A 22,773-nucleotide genomic window follows, 5' to 3' on the forward strand; every position below is an offset into this window, starting at 1 on the left:
TCGCTTCGCCGGCACGGCCTCGACCGCCCCGGCCCCAGCCGGACCCCTCTCCTCCCCGGCGACTCGGGGGGTCTCCTGGCCCCTCGGCCCCCCGGACCCTTCCGGACCCTCCCACCCTCCCACCCTCGGCCGCGTCGGAAAAGCAATTCAGGCTCGGGCGCCTCCTCCTCCTCGTGACCTTCGGCCTTTTAATTTCCCCGCCGGCATTCGGGCGGCCGGTAGCCCCGGCCCGTCCGGCGGTCCTCGTCTTCCCCCGCCCGTCCGGCGGTCCCCGCCTCGTCCCCGGTCACGACTTCTTGGCCGTGCTCTCGGTGTAGGCCTCCAGCACGAAGATGGTTTCGTCCACCTGGATCTCGCTGGCGTCCAGCCTGGGGGACGGTCAGAGGCGGGGGTGGGAGGAGGCGGGGAAGGGGGGAGGTCCTCCCGGGCCGTGCCTTCGGGGTCCGGGGAGGGGCGGGGCCGGCCGGCCGGGCCCTTACTTGTTGACGCTGCGTTTGAGGCTCTCCAGCTGCTGGCGTTCGGGCGCCGTGATCATCTCCTCGATCTCCTGGAGCTGGGCCTCCTCGGCCCCCGTGGCCTGCATGGACGCCAGGATGGCCTCCACCCGCTGCGACTTCTCCAGCAGCCGCCTGCGGGACCGCGGACCGTCTTGGCCACCCGCCGCCCCGTCCCCCGCCCGGAAGGCCGCCCCGGGACGGAGCCACGGTGGACGGACGGATGCTCTCACTCCGTTCCCCTCCCCGGTAGGCCAGAGTAAACGACAACTCTGCCGCTATTATGATCATTTCTATCATTATCGGGATGGAGACCGTGAGCCCCACGTGGGACAAGGATCCTGCCCAACCTGATTAGCTTGGATCTACCCCAGCGCTACAGCCGAGCCCGGGCCCGGGCGTCCGGAGGATCTGGGATCTAATCCCGGCTCCGCCACTAGTCCGCTGGGCGACCTTGGGAGAGTCACTTGGCTTCTCTGGGCCTCGGCGACCTCATCTGGAAAATGGGCATGGGGACGGTGAGCCCCGCGTGGGACGGGGACCGCGTCCACCCCGGCGCTCGAGACAGGGCCCGCCACGTGGTAAGCGCTCAACCAACACCGTCGTCATTATGTCATCCATCGACCACCACTCACTTGTTCTCCCTTGGTTTCAAAACTGGCGTCGCTCGATGAGGTTGGCAATGCTCTGTTGGGGGCAGAGAGAGGGGGGCCGCCGGGGTCGGGGGGGGGGGGGGCGTTAGGCCGCACCCCCGGCTGTGGCGGGAGGGGATCCCGGGGCACGCGGGCAGGGGGGTGGAGGAATCCGGTACCTTGTAGCACCGGTGCAGCAGCATGTGGGCGGAAGACAGCGTGTTGACCGTGTACAGGTAGAAGGTCCTGGACGGGGCGTGGTCCGGAGTTTTGGGGATTTCCTGTTGGTGTCGGGGGGCGGTGGGGGGATGGAGGGGACAGAGACGGAGGCGAACTCTCACCGACGGACCCTCCCCCCCCCCCCCGGGTCTGGGGCCCCCCCCCGGGGTTCGGCAAACCGCCCCCAGCCCGGAGATGGGCCGAGTTCCCGCTCGGCGGACGACGAGGGGCATCCCGTCGCCGCGGGGACAGGATCCGGTCCCTCGGGTTTCCGGGCCCGCGGGGACGCCGGCCCGGGCTGACCTGGAGGGAGATGAAGCTCTCCGACAGCATCCTGTACAGCATGTCCTTGGCTTCCTTGGCCGGGATCATGGCGAAGTCTTCCACTTGCTTCTGCTCCAGGTACTTCTTTGCGGAGGAACCAGCCGGAAGATCCGGGCACAGCGGAGACCCGAACCTGCGCGGGCGGGGCGGGCACCGGGCTGGCTCTCTCCCGGCGCCCGCTCCAATGCCCTCGGCTGCGTTGGCCGAGCCTCATGGACCGTCAGCTCGTCGGGGGCGAGGGGATCCTGTCTGATTATTGGACTCTCCCAAGTGCTTAATACTTAGTGCTCTGCACCCAGTAAGCGCTCAGTACTTACGACTGACCGACGGGAGGGCGCGCTGCGAGGCCAAGCAGCGTGGCCTAGTGGCTAGAGCCCGGGCCGGGGTGTCCGAAGGCTCCGCCGTTCTGCCTGCTGGGTGACCTTGGGCCAAGTCACTTCACCCTCTCTGGGCCTCGGTTCCCTCATCTGTCAAATGGGGATGAAGACCGGGAGCCCCGGCTGGGACCACTCGTGACCCCTGTATCTCCCCCAGGGCTCTAGAACGTGCTTGGCCCGTAGGGAACAAGGTAACTGACAGCATTGTTAAGCGCTTACGTATGGGCCAAGGGCCCCGTTCTAAGCGCTGGGGGAGACACGGGCCCACGTGGGGCTCACGGTCTTCACCCCCCATTTTTACAGGCGAGGGAAACCGAGGCCCAGAGAGAGCGAATAGCGGCTTTCGCACGGCAGAGGGGGGGGTCACGTGGCAGGAGGCCGGGATTAGAGGCCCCACGTCCTCCGACTCCCAAGCCCGCGCTCTTTTCCACTAAGCCACGCTGCTTCTCTGGAGGCGTAGTAAGCACGCTAAAGCGCTCAAGAAATACGACTGACGACCGACCCTGCCATCCTGCTCCTTCGCCCCGCCCCTACCCCGCCGCAGTTCCCCCCCCACCCCCCGGACCCCCAATTTTACCTCTCCTGGACGGCGGACTCCCAGCGTGGCCGTGGCCAGGGATGCCAGCGCTTTGTGGAGATCTGGGGCGGACGGGGTCGTTAAGGTCTTGGTGAGCGCGGGGAAAAGACGGGGAATCACTCACCCGTTCATCCGCTCATTCATTCGGTCGTATTTACGGAGCGCTTACTGTGCGCGGGGCACTGGACTAAGCGGTTGGAACGTACGACTATCGCCGCCCCTCTTCCGCAGTCAACCCGGCTCCCTCCCACGGCGCCCCACTCCTCCTCCGCACCGAGCGGGAAATCACCCCCCGCTGACGATGAGGATGACTACGGGTGGTAAGCGCCTACTCTGCGTCAGGCGCTGTACTGAGCGCTGGGGGTGGATACAAGCTAATCGGGTTGGACCAGGCCCCGTCCCAACGTGGGGGCTCACAATCTTCATCGCCCATTTTGCAGGACGAGGTCACTGAGGCCCGGAGAAATCAAGCGAACTCGCCCCGAGGTCACCCGGCGCAGGCACTTTTCCTTCCCCCGCAAAACAGGGGTTCGATCCCTCTTCCCCTTCCTCCTTCGAACCGGGAGCCCCGGGTGGGACCGCTACGGTCCCCTACCCGCCCCAGCGCTTAGCCCAGTGCTTGGCACGTTGGAGGCGCCTAACGGATACCACGAACGACCAACCGACCCATCCCGGGCTCGGAGCGGGGAAAGGATACTGACGACGTACATCCCTCCGCCGCTTTCTCCGGATCTGCGACAAACTCCAGCTGCGGAGCGGGGAGAGGAGGGGTCGGGAGAGGCCGACTCGGGGGCCGGGGGGAGGCCCGGGCCCGCGGGTCGGACGGACGGCACGACCGACGCGGGGGTGAGGTGGGCGTCCGGGACGGAGTCACTCCACCGGGGTCGTCGGCCAGCAGGGTGAGGTACTTGATCGAGGACTTGCTTGGAGATGTTGTATCCGGGCGGGAGGGAGCGGAAGATCTGGCGGGACAGAGAGGGAGACCCGGGTTGGGGGCCGGGGAGGCAAGGGGGGGGCTTCCGCCTCCGTCTGCCCCAGAGGCGGGCCGGGCTCACCTCGTTGGAGGACAGCGGCTGGGTGAAGGGGGCGTTGGAGGACGTGGTCACCTCGCTCAGCCTCAGCATGGTCCGCACGATCTCGCTGCTTCATTGGGCCGGGGGGGACGTCGCTGCCGCGAGGGGACGGGGAAATGGCCGCCGGCGTCCCCCCACCCCGGCCCCCGCCCCACCTGGTCCATGCGGTTGGCCACGGCGTGGACGATGGCCTGATCGCGGAAGTGCTGGTGGAAACGGTCCAGGTTGGCCTGCCAGTAGATGCCGTCGTCCGGGGATGGCTAATCACGATAACCAGGCGGTATCTGTTGAGCGCTTACGGAGCGCCGGGGTGGGGACCGGCAGATCGGGCGGGGCGCGGTCCCTGTCCCGCGTGGGGCTCACGGTCTCCGTCCCCAGGTGACAGAGGAGGGAAAGGGGGCCCAGAGAAGTGAAGCGACTTGCCCGAGGTCACACCGCCGGGGCCGCGGGGCGGGGGGGGTCCGGGGCCATGGCGACGGGCTTGCCGAGCACCCCCCGACTCCCGAGCCCACCGGCGCTAACAGGGAGCCCCTTCCCGGGACCCATTTCCGTCGACGATAATAATAATAATAATAATCACGGTACTCGCTAAGCGCCAACCGTTGCTCTAAGCGCTGGGGTCGGTAGAAGTCAGTCAGGCCGGACCCGGTCCCTGTCCCACCCGGGGCTCCAGTCTTCATCCCCATTTTCCAGACGGGGGAACTGAGGCTCGGAGAAGTGACGTGACTCGCCCCGGGTCACCCGGCAGACGCGGGGCGGAACGGGGATCAGAACCCAGGTCCTTCCGAATCCCGGGCCTGGACCCCGTTCCCTGGGGCTCCCATCCCCACACGGAGTCCCCGACGACGCTCGCTGTCCCTCTGCCCTCTTAGTGGGCGTGAGCACCTGAGAGGAAGATGGGAAGTTCGGGACCGCCCCAGCCGCGGGCGCCGGGGCAGGGGGCCGGATGGGATGGCTCCCCCCGGTCCCCGGCCGGTCCCCCGGCTCCCCGCTGCCCCGCGTCCCGTCTGGGCCGGGGAACACGGGAGCCCCACGGCCCCGGCTTCTGCGCTTGTCTGCCGTGTGACCTTGGGCCGGTCATTTGCTTCAACTCCCCCATCAGGAAAATGGGGATCGAGACGGAGCCCCGGGGGAGGGACCGCAGTACCGTCCCCATTTCTTGGATCCACCCGGCGCCCGGCACGTGGGCACGCGCTTAACGATGATACGATGGCATCTGTTAAGCCATCGCTACGTGCAAAGCACCGTCCTTAAGCGCTGGGGAGGAATTACGAGCTTAACGAGGACCACGTTTTATTATCGTTACGAGCGTCCCCGCCTCGAGGAGCTTAGGGTCTCGGGGGGTGGCGAAGGCCCGGGGGGGGGGGGGGGGGGGACGGGACGGGACGGGACGAGATTCCGGCATAACGATAGGAAAGCGAGGGCGGGCGGGAAGACGGGCGGAGGAGGTGGGGGAGGGGCAGGTGGCCATGCGGCCGGGAAGGCCCCCCGGAGGAAGGCGGCTGGCAAGGGGCTGCAATGGCCGGGGGAGACGGGAGGGTGGGCCGGCCAGGGGACCGGCCGGGCCGGAGCGGGGGCCGCGGCGTCCCACCCGATGCCCCGGGCCGACCTCGGCGGCGTCGGCTTCTCGTCTCTGCCGCTTGGTCCGGGGCTCTCCGGCCGCCTCCTCGTCCGACGAACGTCTCCTCTTTCCCGTCCCTGCCGGGGAATGACCCGGTCACCGCCGGGCCCGGACGGCCGGGGCCGGCGGGGGGCCGGCCGGGCACCTCACCTACGAGGTTGAGCTTGGGCACCATGGTAGACGTCCTTGTCGTCGGTGAGCAGGGTCGGGCGGGGGCGGCCGACGGGGCCGCCGCGGGGGCCAGCGCTGCACGAAGTGGGTGTCGGCCAGGCGGGCGAACGTGCCGGACCACCTCCGCGTAGTTCCACCGTCTTTCCCGTCTGTGGGCACCGGGGCGGGGGGGGGCGGGGCCGTGAGGACCCCGGCCCCTCTCCCGGCCGGGTGTGTAGCCCCCCTCTAGACCTCGGCTCCCCGTGGGCCGGGAACGCGTCTGCTTATCGGTCTGTCGTCCTCCCCCAGGCGCTCAGTCCTGTGCTCCGCACGCGGTGAGCGCTCGGCAGATACCACCGACTGAATACGGATAATGATAAGGGTATTCTGTTGGGCGCTCACTACGTGCCGAGCACCGTTCTAAAGCGCTGGGGGGAGATGCTGAGGTCATCGGGTTGTCCCACGTGGGGCTCACGGTCTTCATCCCCACTTTACAGGGGAGGTAAACGAGGCCCGGAGAAGTCCAGCGCCTTGCCCGAGGTCACCGGCAGACAAGTGGCGGAAGAGGAATTAAGAACCCATGACCTGTGACTCCCAAGCCCGGGCTTCTTTCCACAAGAACCCCGCTGCTTCTCCCAATAATAATAATGGCATTGGGTTAACGATGTACCAGGTGCCAGGCACTGTTCTAAAGCGGCCGGGGAGATACAAGGGGATCGGGTTGTCCCCACAGGGGCCCCCGCCCTCCCCCCGGGCCCCGGCCTCCCGGGCGGCGGGGAGCCGAGGGCGCGGGGCGGGCCCCCCCGGCTACCCCCAGGCTCTCGGTGAGTTGCCGGTCGGCTACACCTGCGGACCAGGGCGGCCATGGTGACCTGTCCGTTGAGCAGCAGCTCTCCACGATGAGCGCCGGTGGTCGCCGTAGAAGGGTCTTTGGCGGTGGTAGATGTAGCGGGGGAACGGAGGATTGCGGCGGGTCGGGCCGGGCCGGGCCCTCGTACTCCCACCCGGGCCGCGCCCGCGCACCTCGTAACCCGCACCAAGGTTGGTGCTGCCAAGCAGCAATCGCAACCAGCGCCTTTCTTCACACTGCGGGGAGAGACCCACCCCCGGGGGCCGTTCACCTCCTCCGGGAGGCCTTCCCGGCCGAGCCCTCCCCGTCGCCCCGGCCCCTCCCTCCCGCTCTAATCCCCTTCCCTCCCCGCCGGCACTTGCCTAATATATTATTCGACTTTACGAAGGGTGGGTCTAGATCTGTGATTCGATCTATTTTGACGGCACCGATGCTTCACTACCTGTCTGGTTTCGCTGTCCGTCTCCCCCTTTAGAACCGTGAGCCCGCTGTTGGGCTGGGATGGTCTCTGTCTGTTGCCGGATTGCCCACATTCCAAGCGCTTAGGACGGTGCCCTGCACGCAGCGGGCGCTCAGTAAACACGGCTGAATGAATGATGGTGTTTTTGCTAAAGCGCTCGCTAGGTGCCGAGCGCCGTCTAAGCGCTGGGGAGATACAAGGTCATCGGGTTGTCCCCGCGTGGGGCTCACGGCCTTCATCCCCATTTTACAGAGCAGGGATCTGAGTGGGCCCTTGGAGGCGGGGAGCGCTTCCGTTCTGATACCCGCCGCCCCTTGTCTGCCGGGTGACCCCTGGGCCAGTCACTTCACTGCTGTGTCCCTTAGTGACCTCGCTGGGTAGATACAAGATAATGAGGTTGGACACGCGGGGCTCACGGTCTCAATCCCCATTTTCCAGCTGAGGGAACTGCGCCCCAGAGAAGCGAGGCGGCTTGCCCGAGGTCACCCCAGCAGACGAGCGACGGAGCCGGGATGGGAACCCACGACCTCTGACTCCCGAGCCCGGGCTCTCGCCACCGGGCCAGGCTGCTTCTCTCTCAGGAGTGGACCGAATTCCCGTCCCACGGGACCACCCGGGACTGACCAGATCCGCGTCCCAGGGGATACAGGGCCCCGGGGAGGCCGAAGCCCGGACAGGGGGCCCGATCCTCGCCCTCGCGGAGCTTCCGGCCCCTACCTGGTCCAGGGGCAGGCCCGTGTCAGTGAGCGATGGCCCGCAGCGGCTTGGCTGCCCGTCCGGACCAGATGCGTTCCCGATCTTTTCCACGATCTCGCCAAAGTGCTCTTGGAGCAGCAGGGAGCACAGCTGGATTTCGGCCTGCGTCATCCCGGGCGGGGAGCCTCGGGGCTCAGGTCCGGGGCGGCGGTCCTGAGGCGAGAAGGACCCACGGTCTGACGGTGGGAGGGCAGAGGGACGCCGTCCCGTCCTTCCAGGGGGAAGTTGGGGGGCGGAAAGCGTTAGGTATTTGTGAATGCTTAACAATGCGCCAAGCACCGTGTTAAAGGGCGGAAAGGCTCCTGTTAACTGTTAACACACCCTCTGGGCCCCCTCCCTCTCTCCTTGTTGCCCTCCCAGTGCTTCGTACAGTGCTTGGCACCCCGTGGGCGTTCAGTGAATTCGACTGAATGGGCACGGTCCCGGTGCCGCCCTGACGACGAGAGGCCGAAAATCCAACTCCAATTTAATTTCAGCCCTAGGAGAGGTGGGCTAAAGGTCAGCTTTGTCGTTTTACAGTTTTTCATAGTCCTCTAGGCTGTCGGCGCGGTCGGAGGCTGAGAATGTGCTTCGCGGCTTTGTTTACACTGTACCCTCTCAAGCGTTTAATACGGTGCTCGCGCGGAGTAAGTGCTCAGTAAATACGACCGGTGAATTTCTTACCAAAAACTCGAGACGGTTCGATGCTCTGAAGTCAACACTGCTTTCCTTCACGGCGGAGGGAGGCTGGGAGAGACGGTCTGTGCATCAGGGTCCGAGCGGGCGTCTGGAAGTGTAGATTTTATTCCCCGAATTTGGCAAATGGTATTTGTTGAGTGCTTACTACGTGCAGAGCGCTGTACTAAGCACTTGGAACGTACAGTTTGGCAACAGATAGAGACAATCCTCGGGCTCGCCGTCTAATCGGGGAGACAGACGAGGGTCTCCTCAATCGGAGCTTTTCTCTTTTTATTCTGCCACACACCGATAATCTCTAGCCCTCGGGGTAGCTTAAATCATATCTGTCTTTTATCTGCCGCATCACACCTCTCTGCCGTAGAGGGGCAGCGGCGGTTTAGAGACAGAGCGCAGGCCTGGGAGTCAGAAGGTCCTGGGTTCTAAGCCGGGCGCCGCCCCTTGTCTGCTGTGGGACCTTGGGCAAGTCACTTCTCTGCTCTGTGCCTCGGTTCCCTCATCTGTAAAACGGGGATGAAGAGTGCGAGCCCCATGTGGGCGGGGACCCGTGTCCGACCCCATTAGCTTGTATGATAACGTCGGTATTTGTTAAGCGCTTACTCTGTGCAGAGCACTGTTCTGAGCGCTGAGGCAGATACAGGGTCATCGGGTCGTCCCCACGTGAGGCTCCACGGTCTTCAACCCCATTTGACAGACGAGGGAACTGAGGCCCAGAGAAGTGAAGCGACTTGCCCACAGTCACCCAGCTGACAAGTGGCAGAGCCGGGATTCGAACCCATGACCTCTGACTCCCAAGCCCGGGCTCTTTCCACTGAGCCACGCCGCTTCTCTACAAAATATGGAACGCTCCACCAATCTGTATCCACCCCGGCGCTTAGGACGACCCTGGTGCACAGTAACCGACTTAACAAAGACCACGGTGAAATATCAAGGGGCGGCACGGGGGGGGGGGGGGGGGGGGGGATTCATTCATTGTCGTATTTATGGAGCGCCCGCTTTGTGCCGAGCACCGTACTAAGCGCTCGGGACAGTACCCAACCGCAACAAACTGTGACGATCCCTGCCCACAGCGAGGGTCACAGTCTTGAGGATGGAGAGTTGGGCTCTGGGCGGCATTTCGTCCGTTCTTCCCGGGTGACCTTGAGCCGGAACTGGGGACCCGGAGGTCACGAGGCCCAGTCCTCTGCCTCCGAGCTGGTGAGCGACCATCCCCATCCGGGGGGAGAGGCCCCCCCGGTCAGGGCTCCGGCTCCTCCGGCCCCCGCCTTTCCCGGGGAAAAATGGGAAGGGCCGTTGGAGGGAGGCCGGGCGCCGGCTTCAACGGGAGCGGAGCGACAAGGTGCTTAAACACCCACAGGTACCCACAGGGTTGGGGTGATGATACTGATAATTACAGCAATTAGGCATTTGTGAGGCAGTGTTTTAAGCGCTGGTGCAGGTAGGAGGTCATCACGTGGGGCTCACGGTCTTCATCCCCATTTGACAGAGGAGGGAACTGAGGCCCAGAGAAGTCAAGTGGCTCGCCCGAGGTCGCACAGCATTTGAGTTGTGGCGGGATGACAACCATAATGGTGGTATTCTAAGCGCTTACTCTGTGCAGAGCACTGTTCTAAAGCGCCGGGGGAGCTCCGGGGTCATCGGGTGGTCCCACGGGAGGCTCCCGGTTCATCCCCATTTGACAGATGAGGTCACCGAGGCCCAGAGAAGTGAAGTGACTGGCCCACGGTCGCCCGGCTGCCAAGGGGCAGAGCCGGGAGTCGAACCCTCGCCAGGAGGCCACGGTGCAGCCCTCCCCGGTACTCCGTCGGCCGTCACCTTCGCGGCCGGGGGGGGGGATGGGGAGGCGTCGCCATGGAGACCGGCCGCTTCCTCTCCCCAGCGCCGGCATCCCCGCCGCCCCTCCCCCATCTTCCGGCCGGTCCCCCCCCCTCCCCGCGGACACCGGTTCCCGCCCCCCTCCCCGCCGGCATCGCCGTGGAGACCGGCCGCCCCCCCCGTCGCCATGGAGACCGGCATCCCCGTCGCCACGGCAACGAGGCCTTCCCAGTCGGAGGTCCAGGCTCCCCTCCGGGGTCGCCATGACGACCGGCGCCGTCGTCCCTCCCGCCGCCTCCCCCTCACCCGGCGGCTCCCGGGGCCTCCGCTCGCCGCCCGCGCGGGGGGAAGGCCACGTGCCGCCCCCACTTCCGGGGAGGAGGAGGAGGAGGAGGAGGAGGCGGCGGCGGCGACGCTCTACCCGGCCGTCTCGCCGGCCGCCCCGGAGGACTGACGTGTGGCGGAAGGGGGCGGCGCTCTAGCCTCCCCGCGGCGCCCTCCTCTCGGTGGTCGGCCCGCGCGCATGCGCCGCGCCCCGCCCCTCCCTCCCCGGCGTGCGCGCGTGCGTGTGACGCAAGGACGCGGTGGGCGGCGCCGGGAGGGCCTGAGGCAGGGGCCGAGGCGGGGGGCCGAGGCGGGGGGCCGAGGCGGGGGGCGGCGGGCCACGATGGCGGAGGCGTCGGCGGCGGGCGCGGGGGCGGGGGCGGCCGTCCCCCCGCACCGCTTCTTCTGCCACTGCTGCAAGGGCGAGGTCAGCCCCAAACTACCGGTAAGGACGGCGCGCCCTCCCCCCGCCCCCCCCCCCCAACGGAGGCGGCGCCGGCAGGCGCCCAGCCCTGTGCTAAGCGCGCGGCCCCGGCCGCCATCTTCCCCGGAACGGCCTCCTCCTCCGCCCCTCCCCCCCCCCCGAAGCCGGGCTGACCTCTGACCTCCTCCGCCCCCCCCCCGGCCGCGCGCCTTTCCCTTTCTAGCGCCCCCCGGCGGCAGGGTGAGGTACTGCCTTAAAGGGAGACTCCCCTCCCCCTCCCCCTCCCCCGGCCGAGGCCGAGCCCTGCGCCAAGCGCTGCGTCGAGGCCCCCCCGAGGCCCCCGTTGACGCCGGGCGCCGCCCGCAGCGCTGCGCTGCGCTCCCACCGGTGTCTGGAGGTGCGCCCGGGAGACCCCCAAACCCCCGCCAGACGCTGCCCTAAGCGCTGCGCCGGGGTGACCCCCGAGACCCCCCGCCGGGGCTAAGCCCTGCCCTAAGCGCCGCACCGAGGCAACCCTAATCTTCCGCCGGTGCCAGGCACTGCGCTAAACGCTGCGCCAAGGCAATCTCGAGACCCCCCCGCCGGGGCTAAGCCCGGCCCTAAGCGCCGCACCGAGGCAACCCTATCTGCCCACCGGTGCCAGGCGCTGCTCTAAACGCTGCGCCGGGGTGACCCCGAGACCCCCTGCCGGGGCTAAGCCCTGCCCTAAGCGCTGCACCGAGGCAACCCGAACCGCCCACCGGTGCCAGACACTGCCCTAAGCGCTGCGCCATGGTGACCCCGAGACCCCCCGCCGGGGCTAAGCCCTGCCCTAAAGCGCCGCACCGAGGCAACCCTAATCTTCCGCCGGTGCCAGGCACTGCGCTAAACGCTGCGCCAAGGCAATCTCGAGACCCCCCCGCCGGGGCTAAGCCCGGCCCTAAGCGCCGCACCGAGGCAACCCTATCTGCCCACCGGTGCCAGGCGCTGCTCCAAACGCTGCGCCGTGGTGACCCCGAGACCCCCCGCTGGGGCTAAGCCCTGCCCTAAGCACCGCACCGAGGCAACCCTGTCTGCCCACCGGTGCCAGGCGCTGCTCCAAACGCTGCGCCGGGGCGACCTCGAGACCCCCCGCCGGGGCTAAACCCTGCCCTAAGCGCCGCACCGAGGCAACCCGAACCGCCCGCCGGTCCCAGACGCTGCCCGAAGCGCTGCGCCCGGGCGACACCCGAGACCCCTCCCGGCGCTAGACCCTGCCCCGAGCGCCGCACCGAGGCAACCCTGACCTCCCGCCGGTGCCAGACACCGCCCGAAGCGCGGCGCCGGGCAGGCGGGCGGGGGGAGGTGCAGGCTCATCGGGGTGGACCCCCGTGGGGCTCCCGGGGGCGGGGACCGAACCCCCCTTTCGCAGGCGAGGTAACGGAGGCGGGCGCGGGCGAAGGGGCTCGCCCAAGGTGGCGCGGGAGACCGGCGGAGGGGCCGGGATTAGAACCCGGATCCTCCCCCCGCCCCCCCCCCCCGCCCAGCCCGATGTCGTCGAGCGCCTGCTACGTGCCCGGGACCGCTAGAAGGGGGGGGGTCCGGTGGTCCCCGGCCCGCCTGGGGCTCGCCGTCCGGGTGGCGGCGAGGAGGACTCCTTCGTCCCCGTCTTCCAGACGAGGTAACCGAGGCGCAGAGAGGCGAAGCGGCTCGGCCAAGGTCACGCGGCGGGCCGGGGGTCGGAACCCCGCGTTCCTGACCGCCGGCCCCTCCTCCCCCGGCCGCCGCGAGTGACCGGGACGTTGGCCAAACGCCGTGGCGGGGACCGGACCGAGCGCCGGCGCCGGTCGGACGCGGGCCCCGTGAACCCCCCGCTTACGGATGAGGAAACGGAGGCGTCGAAATGTCCGTCCGTGCCGCTCGCGGCCGTAACCGTCCAGGTGAGGGAACTGAGGCCCGGAGAAGCCGAGCGGCTTGCCCGAGGTCACGCGGCCGACGGGTGGGCGGCGGCGGGTTCAGAACCCGGGTCCTCCGACTCCCGGGCTCCCCGCCGCCTGGCCGGGCCGCTTTCACCCGTAAGGGGCGGGGCGGCGGGGCTCGGCCCGGGCCTGGGAGTCCGAGGTCGTGGGTTCGGATCCCGGCCCGGCCACTCGTCGGCCGGGTGACCGTGGGCCGGTCACTCCGCTTCTCTGGGCCTCGGTCCCCTCATCTGGAAAATGGGGATGAAGACCGGGAGCCCCACGGGGGACGACCCGTTGAGCTTGTATCCCCCCCCCAGCGCTTAGAACGGTGCCCGGCACGTAGTAGGCGCTCAAGAAGTGCCGCCGCCAGACGGGGAAGCGGCTGGAGTCCGGGCCTGGGAATCAGAAGGACCCGGGTTCGAATCCCCGGCCCCGCCACGAGCCTGCCGGGTGACCTCGGACGCGTCGCCTCTCCGTCCCCCGGTTTACCCCATCTGTCGAACGGGGCCGAGGACCGCCCGCCCCACCCGGTGAGCTCGCGTCCGCCCCGGCGCTTAGTACGGCGCCCGGCACGTGGTGGGCGCGCGACAGATCCCACGGTTATCGTTCACCGCGTCGCTCGAGCGCTCCCTGTGTACCGAGCGCTCGGGAGAGGACCGAGTCGGTCGGCGCGTTCCCTGCCCCCGAGGAGCCGGCGGACGGGCCGCCGAACGCGTCACGGATGTGTTTTTTCTGTAATTTTGGCCGTTTCCGGCCTGGCGGCGCACCCCGGGGTCAGCGGTGGTCCTGACTGAATTTAAGTGTCCGCGGGCCAAGCACCGCGCTAGGCGCCGGGACGGCCGTGCGGTAGGTGAGATGAGGTCACCTGTCCCACGGGGCCTCAGTTTCCCCATCTGGGGGTCCCGCCCGATTAACCTGTCCCTCGGGGTAAAAATAACGATTTTCCCGGTCCCGGTAAAGCGCCCGCTCTGTGCCAAGCACCGTTCTGAGCCCCGGGGGGGGAGGCGAGCCGAACCGGGGTGGACGCGGTCCCCGTCCCACGTGGGGCATCTTCCAGTTGGGGTCACCGAGGCCCGGGGAAGCGACTCGCCCGAGGTCACGGGGCCGGGATCGGCACCCGGGTCCCTTCTGACTCCCGGGCCCGCGTCCTAGCCGCGGCGCTTCCGCTGGCGCTTGGCACCCGGGAGGCGAGCGAGGGATACCAGAGCGACCGTCGGTGGCGATTAAATAGGAGGCGGGAGAGGCGAAGCGGGTCGCCCGGCCGAGGACCGGACCCGAGGCGGCCCCCGTCCTCGGCCGCCGGGCCGCCCGCCCTCGCCTCTTTCCGGGACGAATCGAGGGCCCGCTTGATGGGCGGGGGAGACCCAGGCCGGAAGAGGGAAGACGAGACGGGGGCCGGGGCGAGGTCAACCCTGAGCGTCTCTTTGCCCCGGTCAGGCGGGGTCGGGGGTCGGCCGCGGCCCATCGGAAGCTGGGGGGGCGGGGGGCGCCGTAAGCAGCCGTTTGCCGGGCTTGGGGGTCCTTGGGGGTATTGGTTAAGCGCTCACCGCGTGCCGGGCGCTGTACTGAGCGTCGGGCGGCCAAGTCAGGTGGGACACGTCTCGGCCTCGATCCCCATTTTCCGGGTGAGCTCACGGGGGCCCCGAGGAGCGCGGCGACGGGACCGAGGTCACCCGGCCGACACGTGGCGGGGCCGGGGTGGGAGACGCGGGGACCCTCCGACGCCCGGGCCCGGGCTCTAACCGCCGGGCCGCGCGGCGTCTCGACCAGGAGTCGGGCGGGGGCCTCGGCGCCGGACGGGTGGACGTACGCCGGGCCCGGTGGCCGGAGCCCCGGCCCGGGAGTCGGAAGCTCACGGGTTCCTTCGATTCGCTCGTTCGGTAGTATGTGTTGAGCGCTCACCGTGCGCAGAGCACTGGACTGGGCGCCTAAGGTTCTGATCCCGCCTCCCCCGCGCGTCTGCCCCGTGACCCCGGGCCGGTCCCTTCGCTCCCCCGGGCCTCGGTTCCCTCGTCGGGAAAATGGGGGATGGAGACCGTGAGCCCCACGTGGGCCGGGGTCCGACCCCGTCTGCTGGGATCCACCCCGGCGCTTAGCACGGTGCCTGGCGCCTGGGAAGCGCTCAACGAACGCCGCGGTGGTTATTTACCGATACGGACGCTAGAATCCGTCAAACGCTTCCCCTGGGCCAGGCGCCGCGCCGAGCGCCGGTGAGGATAATCGTGGCCTTCGGTAAGCGTCGACTAGGCGCTCTAAGCGCCGGGGGGGGGGACGGGGACACAAGGTGATCGGGTCGTCCCACGCGGGGCTCGCCGTCTTCGTCCCCATTTTGCAGACGGGGTCACCGAGGCCCAGAGGCGTTAACTGGCTGACGAGTGGCGGAGGCGGGATTAGAACCCAGGTCCTCCGACTCCCAAGCTCGGGCTCTTGCCGCTGAGCCGCGCTGCTTCCTTGTTACTTAGGACCGTTGGGCCCGTCGAGGCCGGGGGCATCTCGGCGCCCCTCGGACCCCGTCCCTGTCAAGTCTAAAAGCCGAGGCGGTGGCGTCTACCTGTTTAGCGTCGGCCGGGCGCCCGTGATGTGCCGGGAGCTGTACTGAGCGCTGGATTAGGTACCAGATAATCGGGTTGGACAGAGTCCCTGTCCCACCCGGGGCTCAAGGTCCCCGTCCCCCCGGGCTTGGCCCGAACCCGCTCCCCGCCCGGGGGGACGTCCGAGCTCCGCGCCACAGACGGCGTCACCGAGGCGCAGAGAAGCCGAGCGACCTGCCCGAGGTCACCCGGCAGGCGGGTCGGCGGGGCCGGGATTAGAACCCGGGAGGCGACGGTCCCGGGTTCTAATCCCGGCTCCGCCGCTTGCCTGCCGGGTGACCTCGGGCAAGGCACTTCCCTTCCCCGGGCCTCCGGGACCTCGTCTGGAGAATGGGGGTGAAGACCGGGAGCCCCACGGGGGACGGGGACCGCGTCCAACCCGATGATCTCGGGTCTGCCCCGGGGCCCGACACACAGTAAGCGCCAAATACGCGTGGCGCCGTGGAAAGCGGACGGTGGGCGGTCCCGGGTTCCGATTCCGCCGGCGCCGCCGGCCTGCCGTGTGACCGTGGGCCGGTCGCTTCACTTCCGGACCCCCGCTCGGGGCGTCGAATCCCCGTTCTCCCGCCGACTCGGACGAGGAGCCCCCGGCGGGACCCGACGGTCGCGTGTCGCGCCGGCCCCCCCCCCCCCCCCCCGGCCCCGGCGCTTAGTCCAGCGCTCGGCACGGAGTGGGCGCCCAACGGACACCGCGGTCGCCGTAACCGTTGTCAACGGCGATCTGGGTTTCTAAGCGTCCGCCTCCCCCGCGCCCCCCGTTAGCGTGCCAGCCTCCCGAGGGCGGGCTCCGCGTCACGTCTCGGGGGGCTCGTCCGAGCCGTTACCGCCCGGACGCCCTCCCGCCCCCGCTGGCGGTGGTCTCCGGGGCGGGGTGGCCAGGGGGAGACGGACGGGCCCGTTAAAGGGAGCGGGGGGGCCGACGGGGGCGCGGGGTCCGCGGCCGGGGGTCCCCGACCGGAGCCAGAACCCGGACCCCGCCGCCCGCCGGGCCGGGCGCGGGGTTTCGCTTTCGTTTCCCGGGCGGCCCGGCCGTTCCACCGGACCGGCCCGGTGGGGGCGGAGGGAGGGCGAGCGGGGAGCGGGCGTTGCTGACGATGCCCCGGCCGTGCCCCTGCCGTGCCCCTGCCGGGGGGCGGCGCCTCCCCCGCGTCCGGCCGGACCCCCCGCCCTGCCCGGCGTTGGGGAAATCGAGGCACGAGACAGGCGAGGGGCGGCGGAAGGGCTGCCGCCCGGCCCCGCCCCGGGCATCCCGGGCTTCCCGGCAGCCTGGCGACGGGCGGGTCGGTCCCCCCCGGGCCTCACGCGGCCGGAGCCCGGAAAGAGGCGAGGAGGCCGGCGAATCCTGGGCACGGGTGCCCGCCCGGCCGGGCTCCCACCTCCCTCTCGCCCGCACGGGTCACCGGGCGGCCCGGGGCCCGGAAGGGGGGCTTCCACGTCGGCCGGGGCCCTTGGAGCCCGAACCCCGACCCGCGGCGTTCGTTCGTTCGATCGTATCTATTGAGCGCTTACCGTGTGCGGGGCACTGGACCGTGGGCACGGTCCCCGCCCACGAGAAGCGTCCAGTCCCCCCGGGGGAGACGGACGTTAAAGATTGGGGGTGGAGGAGATGGCAGAGTGGAAGAGTACGGGGCCGCCCTGCCCCCGGCCCGCACGCCGGACGCCGCGCCGAGCCCCCGGGAGAGCCCGAGCGTGCTCGGCTCGGGGGTGGCGGTCGCTCCGCCCGAGGAGCTTCCGGTCTAACCGGGGGGAGACGGGCAGACGCGCGTCCACCGAGACGCTGCTGGGGTGATGGTAACGGTATTCATTTATCGAGCGCTCACTACGTGCCAGGCTCCGGAGGCCGGAACGCCGTCGTCGTCTGCGGGCGTGGGGAGCCCGGGACGGAGGAAGAGGCAGCGCGGCGCAGCGGGCGGAGGTCGGGGCCGGGCGTCGGCTTCCGGGGCTCCCCCGGACCGTTCCCTTCGCCCTCTCTGGGCCTCGGTTTCCTCCCCTCCCGAACGGGGGAAAAAATAACCCGCTCTCCCCCTCTCCGCGACCGTGAGCCCCGACTGGGCGTACGTGCGTGTGGGGGAACCGCGTCCGACGGGCTTCTCCAGCGTCCACCCCGCCGTTTAGCGCCGCGACGGGGACGGAGTAAGCGTTGCCCGGCCGTCGTCACAGCTCGAGCGGGAAGGCGCTCGGAGGGGGCGGCGGTCGGTGGAAAGAGGCCAAGGACCCCCGCGGCGGCCGGGCGGCGTCGCGGGTGTGAGTCGGGGGGTGGGGGGCGGCTCTCCCGCCGCCGGGCGGGCGGCCTCCGCTCCCTAGGCCGCCGGTCGGCGACGCGGGTGACGGGGGCGGAGGGGAGGGGGCTCCTCGGCCGGGAAGCCTTCCGGCTGACGGCCGTCCGCGGCAGGAGGGGACGGGCCGACCGCCCCGGTCCGGTTCCGTCGCCCGATCCTGGTGGGGGGCTGGGGGAGGCCGGAGCGACCCCCGGGAGGATGGGGGGCGGGGGGGGGGGGCCTGGCGGCCCCGAGAGGGGGTCCCGCTCCCCCACCGACTCCCCGCCCTCTCCGCGTCCCCCTCTGCGACAGGAGTACATCTGCCCCCGCTGCGAGTCCGGCTTCATCGAAGAAGTGACCGAGGAGTCCAGGTAGAGTCCGCGCCCGGGGAGCCCCCCGCCCCCAGGTTTTGGGGGGGCGGGACGGGAGGCGGGGGCTGGGCCTGACGAGCGGCGTCTCCCCCCGGCCCCCTGCACTCCATCAGATTGGTGGGGGGGGGGCCGGTCCCCGTCTCATCCCTCTGCCAGAAACGATAATAAGAATTACGGCATTTAAGCGCCTCCTAGGTGCCAGGCCCCGTTCTAAGCGCACCCCGGTCCGTCTCCCCTCCGCTTAGCACGGAGGCCCCTCGGGGGCGGGGACCGGGGCCCCCGCTTTGGCCGTCCCCTACCGTCGCCCCGGTTTCGGGTTTTCCGGGAGCGCGGCGTACGACGTCCGTCGGGCGCTTGCCGCGGGCTTAACCGAGTCGGGCCCGGTCCCCGTCCCGCCCGAGGCTCCCGGTCTTAATCCCCCTTTTTCGAGTGAGGGGACCGGGGCCCCGGGAAGCGAAGTCCCTTGCCCGGGGCCACCCGGCGGACGGGGGGGGGGGGGGGGCGAGTGGGGATTAGAACCCGGGTCCCCCCGACTGCCGGGCCCCGGAGCCATTGGGCCGCGGCGCTTCCGAGCACGCGGTCGGTGGGGGGAGGCCCGGACTGACCGTCGGGCGGAGGGCGGGCCCGCGGGGGTTCGGCGGGGTGGCCCGTCGGGCGTCCCGGCCCCCGCCGAGGCTCGTCCCGCCCGCCCGCACCCCAGCCGGCCCGGGGAAGGGGGCTCCCTCAGCCCGGGCGGCGGGAGGACCCGGCTTCTCGTCCCCGCGCCGCCGCTCATCTGCCGGGCGACCCGGGCCGAGTCACTTCCCTTCGCCGGGCCCCGGTTCCCTCAGTCGGCCGAACGGCGATCGAGACGGCGAGCCCCACGCGGGCCGGGGGCCGTTTCCGACGCCGTCGGCCGCCGGCCCCCCTCCCCGGCGCTCAGCACGTAGTCAGGGCTTCACGGACGGCGCCGGAAACCCCCCCGTGATGACGGGCGATTTGGATTTTCCTCTGGGCCGCGGGGACTAGGGTTCCCAGAAGCCCGGAGGACGGCGCCCGCCCCGCGCCGGTCTCCCCGCCCCCGCCACCTCCCGAAAGTGAAAGCCGGGCCGGCGGCCGAGCCGGGCGGGGCCGGGCGTCGTCCGGTCTGGATCGTCGGCCGCCGCCCGGGGTCCCCCTCGGTGCCGTTCGGGGGGCGCCCGGGGCCCGCCGCTGGGCCCGGGGGGCGCGGGGACGAGGGCGAGGGGTTCGGTCAGCCCGCGGGGGAGGCGCGGGACGCCCGGAGGAACCGGTGGCGGGAGCCTCCCGGACGTCCGGCCCGATCCCCCGCCCCTCCGAAAACAAACACGCGCACCCCGACTCCCCGCCCCGCGACCCAGCCCGTCCCCGCCCCGGCGACTTCGGCGGCGGAGAGCCTAACGGGAGTCGTGCCCCGCGTGTACCTGCGGATGTCGTGCGTCCCCCCCCCGTGTACGTGTCGGGGCGGGGGGACGTCGGTGTGCCCCCCGCCCGGCGCCCCGCCGCCGATCCCCCTCCGCTGCCCTGATGCGGGATTTAGACGGCGCCGTCCTCCGTGGCGGGCGCCGCGGCTCCCGGGCCGCCGCCCCGGGCTTCCGGGGAGGGGCCCCGTTGCCCGAATCCTCTCGGTCACCGCTCGCCCCCAACCCGGCCCCTTCCCAGTTTTTTAGACGGCGGCGGCGGCGGTAGCGGGAACAGCCTGGACGAGAGCACGTCGGCGCAGTTCGCGGAGGTGAGGCCCGCCGGGACCTCTCGCTCCGGAGGGGGGGGTCCCCGGTCGATCGACGGCGGTACCCGGAGCGCTCGCCCCGAGCCCCGCGCTCCCTCCCGCGTCCCCCCGCCTCGCTCCCTCCGTTCGTCGGCGCCCTCCGTCTCCCGACGGGCGGCGAGTGCGCCCTCCCCAGCGTTCGGTACGGTGCGCTCGGTAGCCAGGGCCCACGGGCCCGAGTCCGGGCGGGGCGCCGGACCGAAGAGCGGGGTCGGTGGGCGCGTACCCCGCCCGCGGCGGGCTTACGGCCTAGCCACCGTGGCGTCGATCAGGCGCTCATCACGTGCCGGGCCCCGTGGGGAGCGCCGGACCGGGTACCGGCCAACGGGGTCGGACGCGGGCCCTGCCCCGCGCGGGCCTCCCGGGCTGGAGGCCCGGAGAGGCGCGGCGACTCGCCCGAGGCGTGGGGGGGGGGAGGCTACCACGGACAGAAATGAGCGAGCGTGGTCTGTCTCCCTTAATGATCAAAGAAAGGCGCGCGTGTCCGCCCCCAGCTCTGGGACCACCTGGACCACACGATGTTCTTCCCGGACTTCCGGCCGTTCCTCAGCGGCGGTTCGCTGGACCAGGACGGCAGAGACAGCGAGCGGGGCCACCAGGCCCACGCGGACCTCTGGGGCCCCAGCCGGCCCCCGCGGCTGCCCGTCACCCGGCGCTACCGCTCCCGGGGCAGCTCTCGGCCCGACAGGTCCCCGGCCATCGAAGGGTAAGGGGCCCCGGCCGGGACCGCCGGCCCTCCCGCCGGCCCGGCCCGCCCAGCCAGCCGCCCCCCGCTCCCTCTCTTGCAGGATCATCCAGCAGATCTTCGCGGGATTTTTCGCAAATTCGAGCATCCCGGGGTCTCCCCACCCCTTCTCCTGGTACGTGGATCCCCGTGGCGCCGGGCGAGGGACGCGTCCCCCCCCGCCCCCCCGACCCCCCCCCGCGGCGGCCGGGCCGCCGCTCGTCGGTTCGATCGCATTCGTCGAGCGCCTACTCTGCGCGAACCACCGGACTGAGCCCCGGGGAGGGGACGGTAGGACGACGGGCGGGCCCGTTCCCCGCCCGCGACGAGCTCGCGGTCTGGAGGGGGGAGCCCGGCGGCGAGGGTCCGCGCCCCGACCGGCCCCCGGCTCCTCTCCCCGGACAGGAGCGGGATGCTGCACTCCAACCCCGGGGACTACGCCTGGGGCCAGACGGGCCTGGACGCCATCGTCACGCAGGTGCGTCGCCGGGACCGCGGGGGGGGGTCCCGGGCGGGGGGAGCGGGGGAGGCCCGCGTCCCCCCCCGACGGGGGCGGGTGACGGGGCGGCTCCGGCCCGGCCGAGGAGACCGCCCCACGCCCCACCCGTCACCGCCTCGCGCTCCCGCCGCCCCGCGGGGGTCCCCGGTCGCCCCGGGGCCCGGGCCGGCGATCCCGCCCCCGGGGCCGCCTCGCGGGGCGGGGGCGTTCTGAGTCCCGGGGCCGGGGGGGGCCGTCTGCCCGCGCAGCTCCTGGGCCAGTTGGAGAACACGGGCCCGCCCCCGGCCGACAAGGAGAAGATCACGTCGCTTCCCACGGTGACAGTAACTCAGGAACAAGTCGGTGGGTCCCGGCCCGGGCAGCGGGCGAGGGGGGGTCCGGGGTCCGGCACCGCGGGAGCCGGGGCGGGGGGGTGCCCGGGGCTTCGCCGACGTGACGCCCCGGCCCCGCCGCGTCCCCCCCCCCCCCCCCGGCGGCCTCTCGCCCCGCAGACACGGGTCTGGAGTGTCCGGTGTGCAAGGACGATTACACGGTGGCCGAAGAGGTCCGCCAGTTACCCTGCAACCACTTCTTCCACAGCCGCTGCATCGTGCCCTGGCTGGAGCTGGTGAGCCCCGGGGCCGGCCGGCAGCGGGGCGCGAGGGGGGGACGGACGGACGGACGGACGGAGGGAGGCCCGGCGGCCAGAGCCCGGGACCTCGTCCCGGCTCCGCCGCGCGCCCGCCTGCCGCCTGACCTCCGGCGGGGCGCTTCGCGTCTCCGGGCCTCGGTTGCCACGGGGGCCGGGGGGGGGGGTGGGGGGCACGGGGCCGGCGCTGAGAACGGTGCCCGGCACGCGGTAAGCGCTTGGCGGAGGCCACAGTTATCATCCCGCGGTCGTTTTCCTTCACGCGGCCGCGTTTACCGAGCGCCCGCCGTGTGCGGAGCGCCGTTCTGAGCGCTCGGAGAGTCCGATCCGGCAACGGAGAGACGATCCCGGCCCCCGACGGGCCCACGGGCGGCCAAACCGCAGAAGGAGACGGACGCACGGGCGGGTGGGGGGGGCGGTCGCGGGCCGACCCCCCTTCCCCCCCGATGACGGGCGCGCCCCCCGATCTGCTTGCAGCACGACACGTGTCCCGTCTGCAGGAAGAGCCTGAACGGCGAGGACTCGACCCGGCACACGCGGCCCCCCGAGGCCTCCACCAGCAACGGCTTTGCCGGCGAAAGCCAACTGCATGACCGGTGGACTTTCTGAGCCGGCCCGCGGCCCGCGCCGCTGTAAATTGTATAAAAACAAAACGACGACGACAAAAAAAAAAAAAGCCAGAGAGAAGTAGTAGGTAAAAAAAAAAAAAAAAATAGGAACCTCACACTCCCGTTCCGCCCCCCCCCCCCCCCCTTTAATATTAACCCCGGCCGGGGCCGCCCGCCCCCCTTCGGAGGGGGCCGCTCCACTCTCCGCCGCGAAACCCGCTCCCGGGGGCTTCCCCGGAGAGGGGCGGGTGGAGTCGAGGCCGGTCCCCCCGCGTCACGTGGATTTTATAGGTCCAACCGCCCCCCCAAATCACCGACTCCCCCCCGCCCCCCACGCCCCCCAGTTGAGTTTAACGTGTTTCCGTTGGAATCGCGACGGGAGCCGTCTCTCCCCCCGCCGGTCGGGCTCTCCGGGGACCAACGATCGGACGAAGCCGGGGCGTCTCGGACGGACGGACGGGCCGGCGCCGCCTCCCCCTCCCCGGCCCGAGGGGCGGAGGGGGGCCGTTGGCCCACGGCCACGTCCCGCTTCGATTCCGCTCATTTTTAGGGACCGTGGGGTTTTGTTCGGCTCTTCGTTTCTTTCCTTAAAGATCCTCCGGGTCGAGTCCGCCGGGCTCCCGCCCGAGGGCCCTCCCC

The 22,773-nt window shown here is 70.7% G+C and overlaps 2 protein-coding genes across 2 annotated transcripts; one reads left to right on the top strand and one right to left on the bottom strand.

Moving 5' to 3' along the window:
- Window positions 1-162: 162 nt before the first annotated feature.
- On the bottom strand, window positions 163-8,633 carry POLR3C (RNA polymerase III subunit C). The gene is given in 21 exon segments (XM_039910875.1): window positions 163-368; window positions 480-629; window positions 1,126-1,181; window positions 1,306-1,407; window positions 1,649-1,762; window positions 1,765-1,802; window positions 2,635-2,685; window positions 3,321-3,371; window positions 3,503-3,530; window positions 3,532-3,585; window positions 3,679-3,766; window positions 3,847-3,956; window positions 5,306-5,394; window positions 5,468-5,492; window positions 5,494-5,527; window positions 5,529-5,637; window positions 6,322-6,553; window positions 7,526-7,540; window positions 7,542-7,571; window positions 7,573-7,686; window positions 8,197-8,633. Coding segments are annotated over 20 exon segments (1,530 nt in total). The 5' UTR covers window positions 7,645-7,686; window positions 8,197-8,633; the 3' UTR covers window positions 163-286.
- Window positions 8,634-10,686: 2,053 nt separating this feature from the next.
- On the top strand, window positions 10,687-22,202 carry RNF115 (ring finger protein 115). The gene is made up of 9 exons (XM_029055658.1): window positions 10,687-10,792; window positions 17,852-17,910; window positions 19,570-19,639; window positions 20,170-20,381; window positions 20,464-20,535; window positions 20,805-20,877; window positions 21,147-21,240; window positions 21,390-21,505; window positions 22,004-22,202. The coding sequence occupies exons 1-9, from the start codon at window positions 10,691-10,693 to the stop codon at window positions 22,133-22,135; spliced, it is 930 nt and encodes a 309-aa protein (XP_028911491.1). The 5' UTR covers window positions 10,687-10,690; the 3' UTR covers window positions 22,136-22,202.
- The last annotated feature ends 571 nt before the right edge of the window (window positions 22,203-22,773 follow it).

The sequence above is a fragment of the Ornithorhynchus anatinus genome, chromosome X5, assembly GCF_004115215.2.
Source record: "Ornithorhynchus anatinus isolate Pmale09 chromosome X5, mOrnAna1.pri.v4, whole genome shotgun sequence".
Taxonomy (NCBI): Eukaryota; Metazoa; Chordata; class Mammalia; order Monotremata; family Ornithorhynchidae; genus Ornithorhynchus; species Ornithorhynchus anatinus.